Source organism: Salmo trutta, chromosome 25 (genome assembly GCF_901001165.1).
Source record: "Salmo trutta chromosome 25, fSalTru1.1, whole genome shotgun sequence".
Lineage (NCBI taxonomy): Eukaryota > Metazoa > Chordata > Actinopteri > Salmoniformes > Salmonidae > Salmo > Salmo trutta.
Window position 1 is genome coordinate 13556057 of NC_042981.1, and position 18372 is coordinate 13574428.

The window sequence follows — 18372 nt, forward strand, 5'->3', positions numbered from 1 at the left end:
ACATCTTGGATTGTGACATTAACCCATCTGTTTACATCAAAATGTACCTACCCCTACATTAGTGTGTCTCTGCCTCTCTCTGCCTCTCTCTGCCTCTCACTGTCTCGCTCTGCCTCTCTCTCACTCTCTTCCTCTCTCTCTTTCTGCCTCTCTCCCCTCCTTCCATTCAGACCTAACCATATTTCCTCATTATCTGTCAGGTTCTGCGTAAGTTCCGTGCCCACGAGACCAACCTGCTCATAGCGACCAGCATCGTGGAGGAAGGGGTAGATATTCCCAAGTGTAACCTGGTGGTGAGGTTTGACCTGCCCACTGAGTACAGGTACAGCACTGCTTGTCCATCCACTACCTTGTTGCTTCTTGCTCAATGGACTAATGGCTTCTCTTTTTATGTTTTATATTGTTGATATTGTTCCCTATCCCGTTCTACAGTTTGTTCCTCTTTTTTGAAGCATGTAAAGTGTGTTGTGACCCCTGGTAAATGCACTTTCAATAAACTTTGACTTGACTATAGGTCCTACGTTCAGTCTAAAGGCCGAGCCAGAGCTCCTGTCTCCAACTACATCATGCTGGCTGAAAGTGAGAGGACCAAGACCTTCGAGGAAGACCTGAAGACCTACAAGGCCATAGAGAAGGTGTGGTATTCAGAGCCTGTCCTCAAGGCCCCATGTGTCTGTCTGAGGAACACAGGGATTCTCAGAGATTTGTTTAAGGATGCATCCCAAATGGCACCCTATAGCGTAGTGTACTGTATAGGTCCCTATCTGCCTGTTTTAATTGATTTGTGTGTCTGTCCACAAGGCCCGTTCTTGGATGATATGAGAGGTCCTTGGTGTTTCTCTACTAGTATTGTGACAACCCTAATACTGATGACTGTAGGTCTTCTCTTGACGTCTTCAGATCCTGAGAAACAAGTGTTCCAAGGCAGCAGGGGTCGGGGACTTTGAGGTGGAACCGGTGCTGGATGATGACAACATTCTGCCGCCCTACGTGCTCCGCTCTGAGGAAGGAGGACCCCGCGTCACCATCAACACGGCTATCGGACACATCAACAGGTAAAGAGAGAACCGCCAGCGCTGCTTTGAATCTGTGAAAGATATATACAGGTTTAAAAGGGTTCTCATTGGAAACAAGGCTCTAAATGGACTGAGAACAAAATGTTTGATTTTGTTTTAATTTGGCTGTGGATGGTCTGGTGTGCTAATGACCCTCTCTCCAGATACTGTGCCCGTCTGCCCAGTGACCCGTTTACCCACCTGGCACCTAAGTGTAAGACCAAGGAGCTGAAGGATGGGCGCTACCAGTCAACCCTCTACTTGCCCATCAATTCCCCTCTACGGGTGCCCGTCGCTGTGAGTCTCAGGCTTTCCTCGTTGATTTGATTTGTTGGTCTGATTGATTTGATTTGTAGGTCTGATTCACAAATGGCCGTATTGCCTATATATTCCAGCACTGGTCAAAAGTACTGCACTATATAGGGAAAAGGGTGCCTTTTGGGACACTTGCAGTGCTTTCAGGTGCACAAATGGCTGTAGTAGGCTACATGGGGGCGAAACTCACCTCATCCACCACCAATGTTGTAGCATCCACTTTTTCCATTTGAGACGTCAAGATTCAGTGTGTTTTATGGATGTCTTTGAGACCAATGTACACTTTTTTTTCATGGCAGGGGCCAATCATGAACTGTGCACGACTGGCAGAGAAGGCAGTGGCACTACTTTGCTGTGAAAATCTTCACAAAAAAGGTCAATAAAATTAAACTATTTGATTGTTAGAATATCCTTCATCATGCAGTGCTCTCTGCAGCTAGTCCCTGATTGTGTATCTCCTTCCCCATTTCTTTCTGTCACCCTCCCTCAAATCTCTCTCTCTTCAAGCTTGTGGGAATGTAACTGAATTTGCTGGGATGTGAGGGGGGTTCAGTTTGTCCTGGGAGAGGAGGGGGACCTGGTATTAACTGCTGTGCAGTGACATTTAACTTCTTGGGCATTTTATTTTGCTATACTTCTACGGTAGTTAAATGGTTCTGCCTTTCTCTTCTCCAGGTGAGTTGGATGACCACTTGATGCCTGTGGGGAAAGAGACAGTGAAGTATGAGGAGGAGCTGGATCTCCATGACGAGGAGGAGACCAGTGTTCCAGGCAGACCAGGATCCACCAAGAGGAGGCAGTGCTACCCTAAAGCTGTGAGTTGTCACCACACTGGATGTCACCCTAAAGCTGTGAGTTGTCACCCTAAAGCTGTGAGTTGTCACCACACTGGATGTCACCCTAAAGCTGTGAGTTGTCACCACACTGGATGTCACCCTAAAGCTGTGAGTTGTCACCACACTGGATGTCACCCTAAAGCTGTGAGTTGTCACCACACTGGATGTCACCCTAAAGCTGTGAGTTGTCACCACACTGGATGCCACCCTAAAGCTGTGAGTTGTCACCACACCGGATGCCACCCTAAAGCTGTGAGTTGTCACCACACTGGATGCCACCCTAAAGCTGTGAGTTGTCACCACACTGGATGCTACCCTAAAGCTGTGAGTTGTCACCACACTGGATGCCACCCTAAAGCTGTGAGTTGTCACCACACTGGATGCTACCCTAAAGCTGTGAGTTGTCACCACACTCACTGGATGCCACCCTAAAGCTGTGAGTTGTCACCACACTCACTGGATGCCACCCTAAAGCTGTGAGTTGTCACCACACTCACTGGATGCCACCCTAAAGCTGTGAGTTGTCACCACACTCACTGGATGCTACCCTAAAGCTGTGAGTTGTCACCACACTGGATGCTACCCTAAAGCTGTGAGTTGTCACCACACTGGATGCCACCCTAAAGCTGAGTTGTCACCACACTCACTGGATGCTACCCTAAAGCTGTGAGTTGTCACCACACTGGATGCATCCCTAAAGCTGTGAGTTGTCACCACACTGGATGCATCCCTAAAGCTGTGAGTTGTCACCACACTGGATGCAACCCTAAAGCTGTGAGTTGTCACCACACTAGATGCATCCCTAAAGCTGTGAGTTGTCACCACACTCACTGGATGCTACCCTAAAGCTGTGAGTTGTCACCACACTGGATGCTACCCTAAAGCTGTGAGTTGTCACCACACTGGATGCTACCCTAAAGCTGTGAGTTGTCACCACACTGGATGCATCCCTAAAGCTGTGAGTTGTCACCACACTGGATGCTACCCTAATGGCACCCTATTACTTTGATACAATAGTGGACTACTTTTGACCAGAGACCTACGGGCCGTCAGATCTGACTGTTCCATCTGGAGCATCTAACAGCTAGATGATCTTTGTCTCTCTCCTGTCCAGATACCAGAGTGTCTTCGGGACAGTTACCCTGTACCGGAGCAGTCTTACTACCTGTATGTGATTGGCATGGTCCTCACCACCCCTCTGCCTGATGAGCTCAACTTCCGCCGCAGGAAGCTCTACCCTCCAGAGGACACTACCAGGTGCTTCGGCATCCTGACTGCCAAACCTATACCTCGGGTAAGGAACACACCTATTTCAGTTTCCCGTTGAGGACCTGCCAGGAAACAAATCAAATATTTAGAGATCAAACAAGCAATTCCATTTCTATTGAAACTGATAGAGAACATATTTTTTTCTAGGAGGCAACAGCTAGACAGCAGGGCCCACCTTGCTTTTCCACAGTTAGTATGCCATTTTATTAAATGTACTGTGATACTCACCTAACCCCGTCCTCCTCCCTCTCCCCAGATCCCCCACTTTCCTGTGTACACGCGGTCTGGTGAGGTGACCATCTCCATGGAGCTCCAGAAGGCTGGGTTCACTCTGAGTGCTGTCCAGCTGGACCTGATCACCAGACTACACCAGTACATTTTCTCTCACATCCTCCGCCTGGAGAAACCTGCTTTGGAGTTCAATCCCACGCAAGCCGACTCAGCCTACTGCGTTCTACCGCTCAATGTTGGTGAGTCAGCCTACTGCGTTCTACCTCTCAATGTTGGTGAGTTTGTTCAGCCTACTGCGTTCTACCTCTCAATGTTGGTGAGTTAGTTCAGCCTACTGCGTTCTACCTCTCAATGTTGGTGAGTCAGCCAACTGCGTTCTACCTCTCAATGTTGGTGAGTTTGTTCAGCCTACTGCGTTCTACCTCTCAATGTCGGTGAGTTAGTTCAGCCTACTACGTTCTACCTCTCAATGTCGGTGAGTTAGTTCAGCCTACTGCGTTCTACCTCTCAATGTCGGTGAGTTAGTTCAGCCTACTGCGTTCTACCTCTCAATGTTGGTGAGTTTGTTCAGCCTACTGCGTTCTACCTCTCAATGTTGGTGAGTTAGTTCAGCCTACTGCATTCTACCTCTCAATGTTGGTGAGTTAGTTCAGCCTACTGCGTTCTACCTCTCAATGTTGGTGAGTTAGTTCAGCCTAATGCGTTCTACCTCTCAATGTAGGTCAGTGAGACCCCAACATTACATAATACTGTAGACCCTGTTTTTGAAGGACAAAACACACTGCAGCGGTGGTGGTTCAACATGTAGAATTGTTGGGAAATTAACAAAAATTGTCAGCCCATGTTGTCAGTCGATAGTACTGCTACCCGCTGTTCAGATGTTCCGCTAGCGGAACGTCTGCTCCAATATCCAATGATGGGCGGGGCGCGAAATACAAACTCCTCTAAAATCCAAAAACTTCCACTTTTCAAACATATGACTATTTTACAGCTATTTAAAGACAAGACTCTCCTTTATCTAACCACACTGTCCGATTTCAAAAAGGCTTTACAGCGAAAGCAAAACATTAGATTATGTCAGCAGAGTACCCAGCCAGAAATAATCAGACACCCATTTTTCAAGCTAGCATATAATGTCACAAAAAACAAAACCACAGCTAAATGCAGCACTAACCTTTTATGATCTTCATCAGATGACACACCTAGGACATTATGTTATACAATACATGCATGTCTGTTCAATCAAGTTCATATTTATATCAAAAACCAGCTTTTTACATTAGCATGTGACGTTCAGAACTAGCATTCCCACCGAACACTTCCGGTGAATTTACTAAATTACTCACGATAAACGTTCACAAAAAGCATAACAATTATTTTAAGAATTATAGATACAGAACTCCTCTATGCACTCGATATGTCCGATTTTAAAATAGCTTTTCGGATGAAGCACATTTTGCAATATTCTAAGTACATAGCCCGGCATCACAGGGCTAGCTATTTAGACACCCAACCAGTTTAGCCTTCACCAAAATCACATTTCCTATAAGAAAAATGTTATTACCTTTCCTGTTCTTCGTCAGAATGCACTCCCAAGACTTCTACTTCAATAACAAATGTTGGTTTGGTCCCAAATAATCCATCGTTATGGTCCATCAACGATGTTTTGTTCGTGTGTTCTAGACACTATCCCAATGGTATATCACGGTCACGAGCATGGCGCAGAAAGTGACAAAAAAATTCTAAATATTCCATTACCGTACTTCGAAGCATGTCAACCGCTGTTTAAAACCAATTTTTATGCAATTTATCTCGTAGAAAAGCGATAATATTCCGACCGGGAATCTGCCTGCCTGTAAACTGAGGGAAAAACCGAAAGCCGGGGGCGGGGCGGGTCGCGAGCGTAAGCATTTCCCCACTGAGAGACCACTTAGCTTTTGCTCTCCTTTGTTTCAGCCAGGGCTTTGAATTACGTCATTCCTGTTTTTCCTGGGCTCTGAGAGCCCATTGGAGACGTGGGTATTGTCACGTAACAGCAGAGATCCTTAGTTTTTGGAAGAGATGTCAAAGAAAGCAAATAAATGGTCAGACAGGGTACTTCCTGAACAGAACCGTCTCAGGTTTTTGCCTGCCATAGGAGTTCTGTTATACTCACAGACACCATTCAAACAGTTTTAGAAACTTTGGAGTGTTTTCTCTCCAAAGCTAATAATTATATGCATATTCTAGTTTCTGGGCACGACTAATAATCAGATTAAATCGGGTACGTTTTTATCCAGCTGTGAAAATACTGCCCCCTAGCCATAAGAGGTTAACCTTTCGTTGGCATGGTGTGTTTTGTTCTTTAGTCCTTCATGCTGTAACTAATGATGCTCGCGTCATGTAAGATTACTAACACACTGTCTCTTTCAGTTGAGGATTCCAACACTCTAGATTTGGATTTTAAATTCATGGAGGACATAGAGAAGTCCGAGGCTCGTGTTGGCATTCCTACCACCCTGTACACCAAGCAGAACCCCTTCACTTTCAAACTGGAAGACTACCAGGACGCTGTCATCATTCCACGGTACGCTGCTCACTTCACTACATACCCCTCTCTGACGTAGGAGCTAATAAAGTTTTGGGATAAGTTCCAAGTAACACCCTATTCCCTATATAGTGCACTTCCTTTGACCAGGGTCCATAGGGAATAGGATGCCATTTGGGACACATCTTCACTTTTTTTAAGCAACATCCAATACATTTCGTATGACCCACACGATAATAACATTATTTAGAAACTGAAAATAGCATGGTGCATATTTGAATATAACCATCTCGCAATTTTTGAGCGGCGAAATTAAAGTATATCTTCACTGTTCCTATATGCCAACCTTTGACCTCTAACCCCTGTCTCTCTCTCGCTCTCTCAGGTATCGTAACTTTGACCAGCCTCACCGGTTCTACGTGGCTGACGTTTACACAGACCTCACACCTCTCAGCAGGTTCCCATCACCGGAGTACCAGACATTTGCTGAGTACTACAAAACCAAGTACAACCTGGACCTGTCCAACGTAAACCAGCCACTACTGGACGTAGACCATACCTCCTCACGGTGAGAGGACGAGAGAGAGAGGGGATGAGAGGTTGAGAGAGGACGAGGGAGAGAGGACGAGGGAGAGAGGACGAGGGAGAGAGGACGAGGGAGAGAGGACGAGGGAGAGAGGACGAGGGAGAGAGGACGAGGGAGAGAGGACGAGGGAGAGAGGACGAGGGAGAGAGGACGAGGGAGAGAGGACGAGGGAGAGCGGACGAGGGAGCGGGAGAGAGAGAGGACGGGAGAGGATGGGAGGGAGGGAGAAGAAAATGTATCTTAATCAACTCTGTCATCATAAGGATGACCTCTGTCTCTCCATGGCTGGTGTGGCGAGCATGACCAACATCAAAATTAGTAAAGATATGGGGAGAACCCTTTCTGTTCCTTGACACCTATACAGGTTACTGTATCTGAGAGCTACTGTTCAACTCATCCATTGTTTGACCTCTGACATCTCCCTGTAGCTTGAATCTGTTAACCCCTCGCCACCTGAACCAGAAGGGGAAAGCCCTGCCCCTCAGCAGTGCAGAGAAGAGGAAGGCCAAGTGGGAGAGTCTTCAGAACAAACAGGTAATCTAGTGTACACATAGAGCCATGGCTCTATACCGGTTTATGGCTGAAGATGAGCTCTGAAAATGAACTAGATTAGAATATGTTGGAGAACAGCTGTACTCCTACGGCCCTGGTCAAACGTAGTGCACTGGTTGGGGAACAGGGTCTCATTTAGGACTTAACCAATGTCTAACTTTCCACACTTTCCTCCCCTCCAGATCCTGGTCCCAGAGCTGTGTGCCATCCACCCAATCCCAGCCTCTCTGTGGAGGAAGGCTGTGTGTCTCCCCAGCATCCTGTATCGCCTTCACTGCCTGCTCACAGCCGAGGAGCTGCGGGCCCAGACAGCCAGCGACGCTGGAGTAGGAGCCCAGACCCTGCCCTCTGACTTCAGGTACATCTCATCCCCATTTTCCTATATTTCACTCCTTTTTTTAATGGTGTAAATAAAGTGTGAAATATACCTGACTGGACTTGGATGAACTATCTGTCTGACCCCATTTAGTCGACTGGTCGGTTGTTTGGTCGATAGGCTGGTCAGATTTTGTTGATCAGTCATCAAAACATTTTTGGGGTTCATGGTGCATGAGACTCCTGTCTGATTGGTGCCTGTCTCAGTGGACTAATCCATTGCAGAGGACACGGAGATGGCACATTCCATCACTCTAAGACATGTGATACTGAAATTGTATATGGTTATATTATGTCAAAAATAATGAGTAAATCTAATATTTTATAACAAGTATACTTTCTCCCATGTTGGATACGGTCGCTCTCCGCGGTTCTGAAACATAATCTTCAGTGTGCCGTAGAATTGGCACCTTTCCCTGTGTTGCTACAGTTGAAGTCGGACATACACTTAGGTTGGAGTCATTAAAACTCGTTTTTCAACCACTCCACAAATGTCTTGTTTCTGTGCCTTTAAACAGCTTGGAAAATTTCAGAAAATTATGTAATGTCTTTAGAAGCTTCTGATAGGCTAATTGACATCATTTGAGTCAATTGGAGGTGTACCTGTGGATGTATTTCAAGGCCTACCTTCAAACTCAGTGCCTCTTTGCTTGACATCATGGGAAAATCATAAGAAATCAGCCAAGACCTCAGAAAATTAATTGTAGACCTCCACAAGTCTGGTTCATCCTTGGGAGCAATTTCCAAACGCCTGAAGGTTCCACGTTCATCTGTACAAACAATAGTACGCAATAGGGGTCCCGTGTAGCTCAGTTGGTAGAGCATGGTGTTTGCAACGCCAGGGTTGTGGGTTCGATTCCCACGGGGGGAAAAATGTATTCACTACTGTAAGTCGCTCTGGATAAGAGCGTCTGCTAAAAATGACTAAAATGTAAAAAAAATAAAAAAATAAACACCATGGCACCACTCAGCCATCATACCACTCAGGAAGGAGGCAGCATCATGTTATGGGGTGCTTTGCTGCAGGAGGGACTGGTGCACTTCACAAAATAGATGGAATCATGAGGAAAGGGAAATTATGTGGATATATTGAAGCAACATCTCAGGACATCAGTCAGGACGTTAAAGCTTGGTCGCAAATGGGTCTTCCAAATGGACAATGATCCCATGCATACTTCCAAAGTTGTGGAAAAATGGTTTAAGGACAAGGAAGTAAAGCCCTGACCTCAATCCTATAGAAAATTTGTGGGCAGAACTGAAAAAGCGTGTGGGAGCAAGGAGGCCTCCAAACCTGACTCTGTCAGGAGGAATGGGCCAAAATTCACCCAACTTATTGTGGGAAGCTTGTGGAAGGCTACACCGAAACATTTGACCCAAGTTTAAATTGTTTAAGGCAATGCTACCAAATACTAATTGAGTGTATGTAAACTTCTGACCCACTGGGAATGTGATGAAAGAAATAAAAGCTGAAAGAAGAAGAAGAAATAATTCTGAAAGAAATAATTATCTTCTATTACTCTGACATTTCACATTCTTTAAATAAAGTGGTGATCCTAACTGACCTAAGACAGGGAATTTATTTTAGGTTTAAATGTCAGGAATTGTGAAAAACTGAGTTTAAATGTATTTTGCTAAGGTGTGTGTGTGTGTGTGTGTGTGTGTGTGTGTGTGTGTGTGTGTGTGTGTGTGTGTATGTATGTATGTAAACTTTCCGGGGGCATTTAGGACGTCTGCTGAGGATCGCTAAAATATCCTAATGATTATGTTCACACTTCTTCAATTCAAATATTATGGTGACACTATAAGAAAATGATTTGGTATGGTTTGGAAACTTGGGAACTAAGCTGGAGTTATCAGTGTAGCCCAGTAGTAATACTAGTCCCATGTGAATAGGACTTAGCCTAATTGTCTAAGAAAATTGAGGAGAGAGCAAACCCTAGGTCTATAATCAATATCCTAGCAGTTAAATGTGCCTGGCTTTATAAATTAGCCAAATACATTACCAGTCAAAAGTTTGGACACCTACTCATTCAAGGGTTTTCTTTATTTTCTACATTGTAGAATAATAGTGAAGACATGAAAACTATGAAATAACACATATGGAATCATGTAGCAACCAAAAAAGGGTTAAGAGATCGTACTCTTTTTGTTCAAATTTTGCCTAAAATGACATGCGCAAATCTAGCTAACTGTAGCTCAGGCCCTGAAGCAAGGATATGCATATTCTTGATACCATTGGAAAATAAACAATTTGTGGAAATGTGAAATTAATGTAGGAGAATATAACACATTAGATCTGGTAAAAGATAATACAAACAAAAAAACAGAACCCATTTCCTACGTTTGAATATAAAAATTGATTTTATCAAACAACACTATGCTACATTTTATCTCTGGGACCCTCAGAATGACAAATCAGAGCAAGATTTCTGAATGTATGTACATTATATACCTTCAGAGGTGAATATATCAAACCAAGTGCCGTGATACAAGTTTTTTGTTGTTGGTGCACTCTCCTCAAACAAAAGCATGGTATTTTTTCACTGTAATAGCTACTGTAAATTGGACAGTGAAGTTCGATTAATAAGAGTTTAGGACATGTCTATGTCCTGGAAAGTTGGATGTTACATTAGCGCACGTTAGCAACAACCATCCCGGTATAGGGACACTGATCCTGTGAAGGTTAAAACAAATCAAAGTATATTTTAGACTCTTCAAAGTAGCCACCCTTTGCCTTGATGACAGTTTTGCGTTCTCTCAACCAGCTTCATGAGGTAGTCACCTGGAATGCATTTCAATTAACAGATGTGCCATGTTAATTTGTTGAATTTCTTTCATTCTTAAAACCAGTCAGTTGTGTTGTGACAAGGTAGGGGTAGTATACTGGTATACAGAAATAAGACAGATCCTGCTTCTGAGTGTTTGTTTAATAGCCTACTGATTCCGTGACCACCAAGCCTGATGCAACAATTTCACAAATTCAGCTGTTTTTAATCTTTGCTATGCTGTAATAAAGGCTTTACACTTTTCTTTTCATTAGAACAGACTGTTTTACTTTTTAATATATTTAATGTTTACACTGTTCCAAACAGGAAGAAAAATGATATTGTAATCTAACAGCACCTGTTTATCACACATAGTATGCATTGAGCTCTCCCTCCTATACCCTCCTCTTCTTGATCTCATTATTATTATTATTATGATCCTCATTATTATAATAATAAGTAATGTCGTTATCATTAGTAGTCTTAGTATAGTATCCTTGTATAACCACCACTGAGCTGTAGACCTAAGAGCGCATCCTGTTTAGTCTTAATACCATAACTGATTTAGGCCTATAATTCAATATATAGGCTAATGTATCTATCAATCAATCATTCATTAGTTCATGCCATCACACAGCATACGAGACATTGATAATGTGAAATGCAATCAAGCATTTTCGTTTTAAAATTAAATAACAAAGGGAGCTTTTGACTGTAAGTCGCTCTGGATAAGAGCGTCTGCTAAATGACTAAAATGTAAATGTAAATAATTAGCCTAAACAAGAAATGAACTGCAATTCAAGAATGCATGCAACTGTTTTTAGTCTGCTGTGATAAAGACTTTATATATCTTTTTGTGGTGTTAGAACAGACTCTCTGTTACACTTATTTATTTAGTGTTCACACTGTTCCAAATGGTCAGTAAAAATTATATTGTAATCTAACAGCAACTGTTTGGCACACATAATACTCACGCAGTGCTTGCTCCTATACCCTCCTTTTTCTGGATCTCCAGTAGCTTCCACAACTAAGTCAAATGTCTTCCACACATCTGACTTCCCCTTTCCCTCCTGAGCAACCAGTAAACATTAACCCGTTTCCAGTGTCTTTTTCACATCCATTTTTCTGTCGACATTACTATGTTCGGAGTTAGTTATATCCAATTTATTGATGTGATTATGATAGGCTATAGCTCAGGCCCTATTGGTCACACGCATGCGATGCTTACATGTTTTACGTAAAGAGAGCAAAGGGTTCAGGGAATAGGGAATGTTTTTCCTAAACAAATTAGGGATTTCTTTAACAACTTTTCAGTCAGAAACAAGTAAGAAACTAAATTGCTGAATTTTGTTGCAGCTTCAGCAAGGACAGCGCAATAAACACTTCCTGTGCTGTGGTAACTTTTCGCTGCGGTAGGGAGGAGAGCGAGACAACGTGCGCCAGTCACACAGGCACTCTCTGTCATTTTGTTTTAAAACAGTGTGCCTCTTTCTTGAGTAATTTATGTTTCTTAATGTTTTGATCAAGCAGTTTGCTTATAGCATCAGACAACCTCAGTGCATATGTAATTGGTTTTATTCAAACACGGGGGGTCTGTCTATAATATGGGAAAATAATCGATTGGCCGAAATAACAGGACGACTCTCAGTTGACAAATCAATTTTTTTTTGTCGGACAGCCCTAGAACTATCCTTTTAAATCTAATTGCTACTTCATGTTTGGCAGTTGGATAATAGCACTCCAACACTACATAATGCCCCTAAATCTCACACCGTATCGGTCTTTATAGGTATCCAAACCTGGACTTTGGATGGAAGAAGTCCATCGACAGCAAGTCATTCATCTGTTTGCGTGATGAGGAAGAGGAGGAGGAGGAAGAGGACAGCGGTGACGATAACTGTAAACAACAGGGCCAGACTGTAGCCCCGGACCCTGGACTTGCTGCTGCTGTTTCCCAGCAACCCTGTAGTGACTGTCATGTCTCTTTGCGGCCTGAGGGGGGCGACATCGGCCAACACCCCGAAGATGACAGACCAGAGGAGGAGGAGCCCCAGCAGCCAGACTCCGCCTCCTGCACTAGCATCCTCGCTAACAGCACTGCCCCCATTGTCAATAACAACGGCGACCATGCACACCTTCACGACGGACGTGACAACTGCCAATGCCTCCCGGCTGGTTCTGGTTTGCCACTGGAGAATGAAAAAGAAGTATCACCAACACAAACCACTACCTCAGTTCTTTCTGTGCAGCCCTCTCTTAGCATCGAGAACCAGAATCTAACCCCAACAGCACCCTGGACCAAGCCTCCACCCTCTCAGCCCCTGCCAGGGACCCAGCCTCCACCCCCTCAGCCCCTGCCAGGGACCCAGCCTCCACACCCTCAGCCTCTGCCAGGGACCCAGCCTCCACGCCCTCAGCCTCTGCCAGGGACCCAGCCTACACGCCCTCAGCCTCTGCCAGGGACCCAGTCTCCACGCCCTCAGCCTCTGCCAGGGACCCAGCCTCCACGCCCTCAGCCAGGGACCCATCCTCCACCCCCTCAGCCCCAGCCAGGGACCCATCCTCCACCCCCTCAGCCCCAGCCAGCGACCCAGCCTCCACCCCCTCAGCCCCAGCCAGGGACCCAGCCTCCACCCCCTCAGCCCCAGCCAGGGACCCAGCCTCCACCCCCTCAGCCCCAGCCAGGGACCCAGACTCCACCCCCTCAACCCCAGCCAGGGACCCAGCCTCCTCCCCCTCAGCCAGGGACCCAGCCTCCACCCCCTCAGCCAGGGACCCAGCCTCCACATCCTCAGCCCCAGCCAGGGACCCAGCCTCCACATCCTCAGCCCCAGCCAGGGACCCAGCCTCCACATCCTCAGCCCCAGCCAGGGACCCAGCCTCCACCCCCTCAGCCCCAGCCTAGCGATGAATGTAGACCAGGGAGGACCTCAGAGCTCCGTGAGGGCGACGGACACCACGTGAATCAAGCTACCTCAGACTGCTACAGCCCAGCAACAATGACGGGGCCCGCCGGCACAGCTCCCATCACCACAACACCTTCACCTGACCCCTCAGAGGCCCTAGAGACCCAGGAGATCACCACCAGCAGCTCTGTAGTGGGGGATACCCTTGGCCCCTGCCCCAAGACCCTGGGGCCCAACCCTGGGCTCATCCTTCAGGTATGGTTCAGCAAGTTTTTCAGAGTTAGTTGATGGTTGCCTGGGTCGATTAATTTAAGTTTTGATTGTTTTAACTAATATCAGATTTCCTTTCAAAATATACTTAGATATGCACATGCATACTAGACATATTCTTTCTTGTCGGTTGTGGGGGAGAAAAGCCACAAATATTTAGAATCAACACATAATCTTGTTTATTTAACTTAAATCTCTGTTCAGCAATTCAAAATATCACTTACATGTGTTTTCAATGTTTGATTCCTACCTTCAAGCCCTCAACAAAAAGTGTTTCAGTCAAAATTGAAAAAAAGACCAGCACTCACCTGAATCTTCGTTTTAATGATTCTGCAGGCCCTGACCCTGTCCAACGCCAGTGACGGCTTCAACCTGGAGCGTCTGGAGATGCTGGGAGACTCCTTCCTGAAGCACGCCATCACCACCTACCTGTTCTGTACCTACCCCGACGCACACGAGGGACGACTCTCCTACATGAGGAGCAAGAAGGTGAGCCTAGGGGAGGGGTGAGGGGAACGACTGACTTTTTGTGTATGTCCCAAACTGTACCCTGTAGCCTTTATAGTGCACTATTTTTGATCAGGGCCTACATTAGGGCTCTGGTCAAAAGTGGTGCACTAAATAGGGAACAGGGTGCCATTTGGTATGCATCCCAGGGGTTGGGGTTGAATGTTTGTCAGTGGAATGCTTTGTTTGCCTATTTGTATGAGAGTTTGTTTGTGGTTCTTTGTTTTACTGTACATTTTGTCACAAAGGTCTACATTTCGCCTAATGTATTCTTAGAAAGTACACATATGATGTATGTGTGGAATGGTGTGAATTAAATAGTTATTTTGTGTTTAACAGGTGAGCAACTGTAACCTGTATCGTCTGGGAAAGAAGAAAGGTCTTCCTTGCAGGATGGTGGTGTCCATCTTTGACCCACCGGTCAACTGGCTGCCCCCTGGCTACGTGGTCAACCAGGACAAGAGCAGCGAAGACAAATGGGACGAGGATGAGGTACGTGATGCTGTGTGTGTTTTTGTGCACCTGCTCGTGTTTGTGTGTGTTTGCCTTGTGAAGTTTGTCTTACATGAGCCTTCCTATCCTGTTCATCACTCACTGGTCTAATTTTCTCTGCTCCTCTCCTGACTTGGCCACTAGAGGGCAGGCCTATACCTTACTGCAGTGGTTCCCAAACTTTTTATAGTCCCGTACCCCTTCAAACATTAAACCTCCCGCTGCATACCCCCTCTAGTACTAGGGTCAGCGCACTCTCAAATGTTATTTTTTGCCATCATTGTAAGCCTGCCCCTCACACACTATACGATACATTTATTAAACATAACAATGAGTGTGAGTTTGCCACAACCCGGCTCGTGGGAAGTGACAGAGAGCTCTTATAAGACCAGGGCACAAATAATAATATAATAACAATCAATAATTTTGCTCTTTATTTAGCCATCTTACATATAAAACCTTATTTGTTCATCAAAAATTGTGAATAACTCACCACAGGTTAATGAGAAGGGTGAGCTTGAAAGGATGCAAATCAAATCAAAGTTTATTTGTCACGTGCGCTGAATACAACAGGTGTAGACCTTACAGTAAAATGCTTACTTACAGGCTCTAATCAATAGTGCAAAAAGGTATTAGGTGAACAATAGGTAGGTAAATAAATAAAACAACAGTAAAACGACAGGCTATATACAGTATCGAGGCTATAAAAGTAGCGAGGCTACATACAGACAACGGTTAGTCAAGCTGATTGAGGTAGTATGTACATGCAGATATGGTTAAAGTGACTATGCATATATGATGAACAGAGAGTAGCAGTAGTGTAAAAGAGGGGTTGGCGGGTGGTGGGACACAATGCAGATAGCCCGGTTAACCAATGTGCGGGAGCACTGGTTGGTCGGCCCAATTGAGGTAGTATGTACATGAATGTATAGTTAAAGTAACTATGCAAATATGATAAACAGAGAGAAGCAGCAGCGCAAAAAGAGGGGTTTGGGGGGGGGGGCACACAATGCAAATAGTCCGGGTAGCCATTTGATTGCCTGTTCAGGAGTCTTATGGCTTGGGGGTAAAAACACATAACTCTGCAATGTTGGGTTGTGTTGGAGAGAGTCTGTCTTAAATCATTTTCCACACACGGTCTGTGCCTGTATTTAGTTTTCACGCTAGTGAGGGCCGAGAATCCATTCTCACATAGGTACAGTAAGGGGAAAAAAGTATTTGATCCCCTGCTGATTTTGTACGTTTGCCCACTGACAAAGAAATTATCAGTCTATAATTTTAATGGTAGGTTTATTTTAACGGTGAGAGACAGAATAACAACAAAAACATCCTGAAAAACGCATGGACAAAAATGTTATAAAATGATTTGCATTTTAATGAGGGAAATAAGTATTTGACCCCCTCTCAATCAGAAAGATTTCTGGCTCCCAGGTGTGTTTTATACAGGTAACGAGCTGAGATTAGGAGCACACTCTTAAAGGGAGTGCTCCTAATCTCAGCTTGTTACCTGTATAAAAGACACCTGTCCAGAGAAGCAATCAATCAGATTCCAAACTCTCCACCATGGCCAAGACCAAAGAGCTCTCCAAGGATGTCAGGGACAAGATTGTAGACCTACACAAGGCTGGAATAGGCTACAAGACCATCGCCAAGCAGCTTAGTGAGAAGGTGACAACAGTTGGTGCAAATGGAAGAAACACATAAGAACTGTCAATCTCCCTCGGCCTGGGGCTCCATGCAAGATCTCACCTCGTGGAGTTGCAATGATCATGAGAACGGTGAGGAATCAGCCCAGAACTACACGGGAGGATCTTGTCAATGATCTCAAGGCAGCTGGGACCATAGTCACCAAGAAAACAATTGGTAACACACTACGCCGTGAAGGACTGAAATCCTGCAGCGCCCGCAAGGTCCCCATGCTCAAGAAAGCACATATACATGCCCGTCTGAAGTTTGCCAATGAACATCTGAATGATTCAGAGGACAACTGGGTGAAAGTGTTGTGGTCAGATGAGACCAAAATGGAGCTCTTTGGCATCAACTCAACTCGCTGTGTTTGGAGGAGGAGGAATGCTGCCTATGACCCCAAGAGCACCATGCCCACCGTCAAACATGGAGGTGGAAACATTATGCTATGGGGGTGTTTTTCTGCTAAGGGGACAGGACAACTTCACCGCATCAAAGGGACGATGGACGGGGCCATGTACCGTCAAATCTTGGGTGAGAACCTCCTTCCCTCAGCCAGGGCATTGAAATGGGTTGTGGATGGGTATTACAGCATGACAATGACCCAAAACACACGGCCAAGGCAACAAAGGAGTGGCTCAAGAAGAAGCACATTAAGGTCCTGGAGTGGCCTAGCCAGTCTCCAGACCTTAATCCCATAGAAAATCTGTGGAGGGAGCTGAAGGTTCGAGTTGCAAAACGTCAGCCTCGAAACCTTAATGACTTGGAGAAGATCTGCAAAGAGGAGTGGGACAAAATCCCTCCTGAGATGTGTGCAAACCTGGTGGCCAACTACAAGAAACGTCTGACCTCTGATTGCCAACAAGGGTTTTGCCACCAAGTACTAAGTCATGTTTTGCAGAGGGGTCAAATACTTATTTCCCTCATTAAAATACAAGTCATTTTATAACATTTTTGACATGAGTTTTTCTGGATTTTTTTGTTGTTATTCTGTCTCTCACTGTTCAAATAAACCTACCATTAAAATTATAGACTGATCATTTCTTTGTCAGTGGACAAACGTACAAAATCAGCAGGGGATCAAATACTTTTTTCCCTCACTGTGCGTGGTTGCAAAGGGCATCAGTGTCTTAACAGTGCGATTTGCCAAGGCAGGATACTCTGAGCACAGCCCAATCCAGAAATCTGCCAGTGGCTTCTGATTAAATAACATTTTCACAGAACCGCTTGTTACAATTTCGATGAGGGTCTCTTGTTCAGATATTGGTAAGTGGACTGGAGGCAGGGCATGAAAGGGATAACGAATCCAGTTGTCATCCATTTCGGGGAAGTACCTGCGTAATTGCGCACCCAACTCCCTCAGGTCCTTCGCTATATTACATTTGACATTGTCTGTAAGCTTGAGTTCATTTGCACACAAAAAAATCATACAATGATGGAAACACCTGTGTGTTGTCCTTGTTAATGCAGACAGAGAAGAGCTCCAGCTTCTTAATCATAGCACATTGAATATAGTTGCGGAGAGTCCCTGTAATCCTAGATTCAGATCATTCAGGTGAAAAAAAAACATCACCCAGATGGGCCAGTTGTGTGAGAAACTCGTCGTCAGACAAGTAAAAATGATGGTCAGTAAAAACTTTAAGCTCGTCTCTCAATTTAAAAAAAAAACATGTCAATACTTTGCCCCTTGATAACCAGCGCTCTTCTGTATGTTGTAAAATTGTTACATGGTAGCTGCCCATATCATTGCATAGTGCAGAAAATACATGAGAGTTCAGGGGCCTTGCCTTACCAAAGTTAAACATTTTCACTGTAGTGTCCAAAATGTCTTTCAAGCTGTCCGGCATTATTTTGGCAGCAAGAGCCTCTCGGTGGATGCTGCAGTGTACTCAAGTGGCGTCGGGAGGAACTGCTTGCGCGCGTTACCACTCCACTATGTAATATACTAGGAGCTGTGCCAGGCCCGCCATGTCTGTTGACTCATCCAGCTGTAACGCATA

The 18372-nt window shown here is 45.0% G+C and overlaps 1 protein-coding gene and 1 non-coding gene across 2 annotated transcripts in view; both read left to right on the plus strand.

Moving 5' to 3' along the window:
• LOC115161783 (endoribonuclease Dicer) overlaps positions 1-18372 on the plus strand; it is a 57453-nt gene that overhangs the window by 18720 nt on the left and 20361 nt on the right. The window contains exons 13-27 of the mRNA XM_029712564.1: positions 201-322; positions 515-635; positions 901-1055; positions 1220-1352; positions 1670-1745; positions 2046-2185; positions 3321-3500; positions 3732-3945; positions 6119-6272; positions 6619-6801; positions 7248-7353; positions 7554-7729; positions 12301-13672; positions 14024-14176; positions 14534-14686. Coding sequence (XP_029568424.1) covers positions 201-322; positions 515-635; positions 901-1055; positions 1220-1352; positions 1670-1745; positions 2046-2185; positions 3321-3500; positions 3732-3945; positions 6119-6272; positions 6619-6801; positions 7248-7353; positions 7554-7729; positions 12301-13672; positions 14024-14176; positions 14534-14686 — 3438 coding nt within the window. The remainder of the gene's footprint in view (positions 1-200; positions 323-514; positions 636-900; positions 1056-1219; positions 1353-1669; positions 1746-2045; positions 2186-3320; positions 3501-3731; positions 3946-6118; positions 6273-6618; positions 6802-7247; positions 7354-7553; positions 7730-12300; positions 13673-14023; positions 14177-14533; positions 14687-18372) is intronic.
• Positions 8545-8617, plus strand: trnaa-ugc (transfer RNA alanine (anticodon UGC)). The gene has a single exon. It is a non-coding gene; the product is annotated as a tRNA-Ala (tRNA).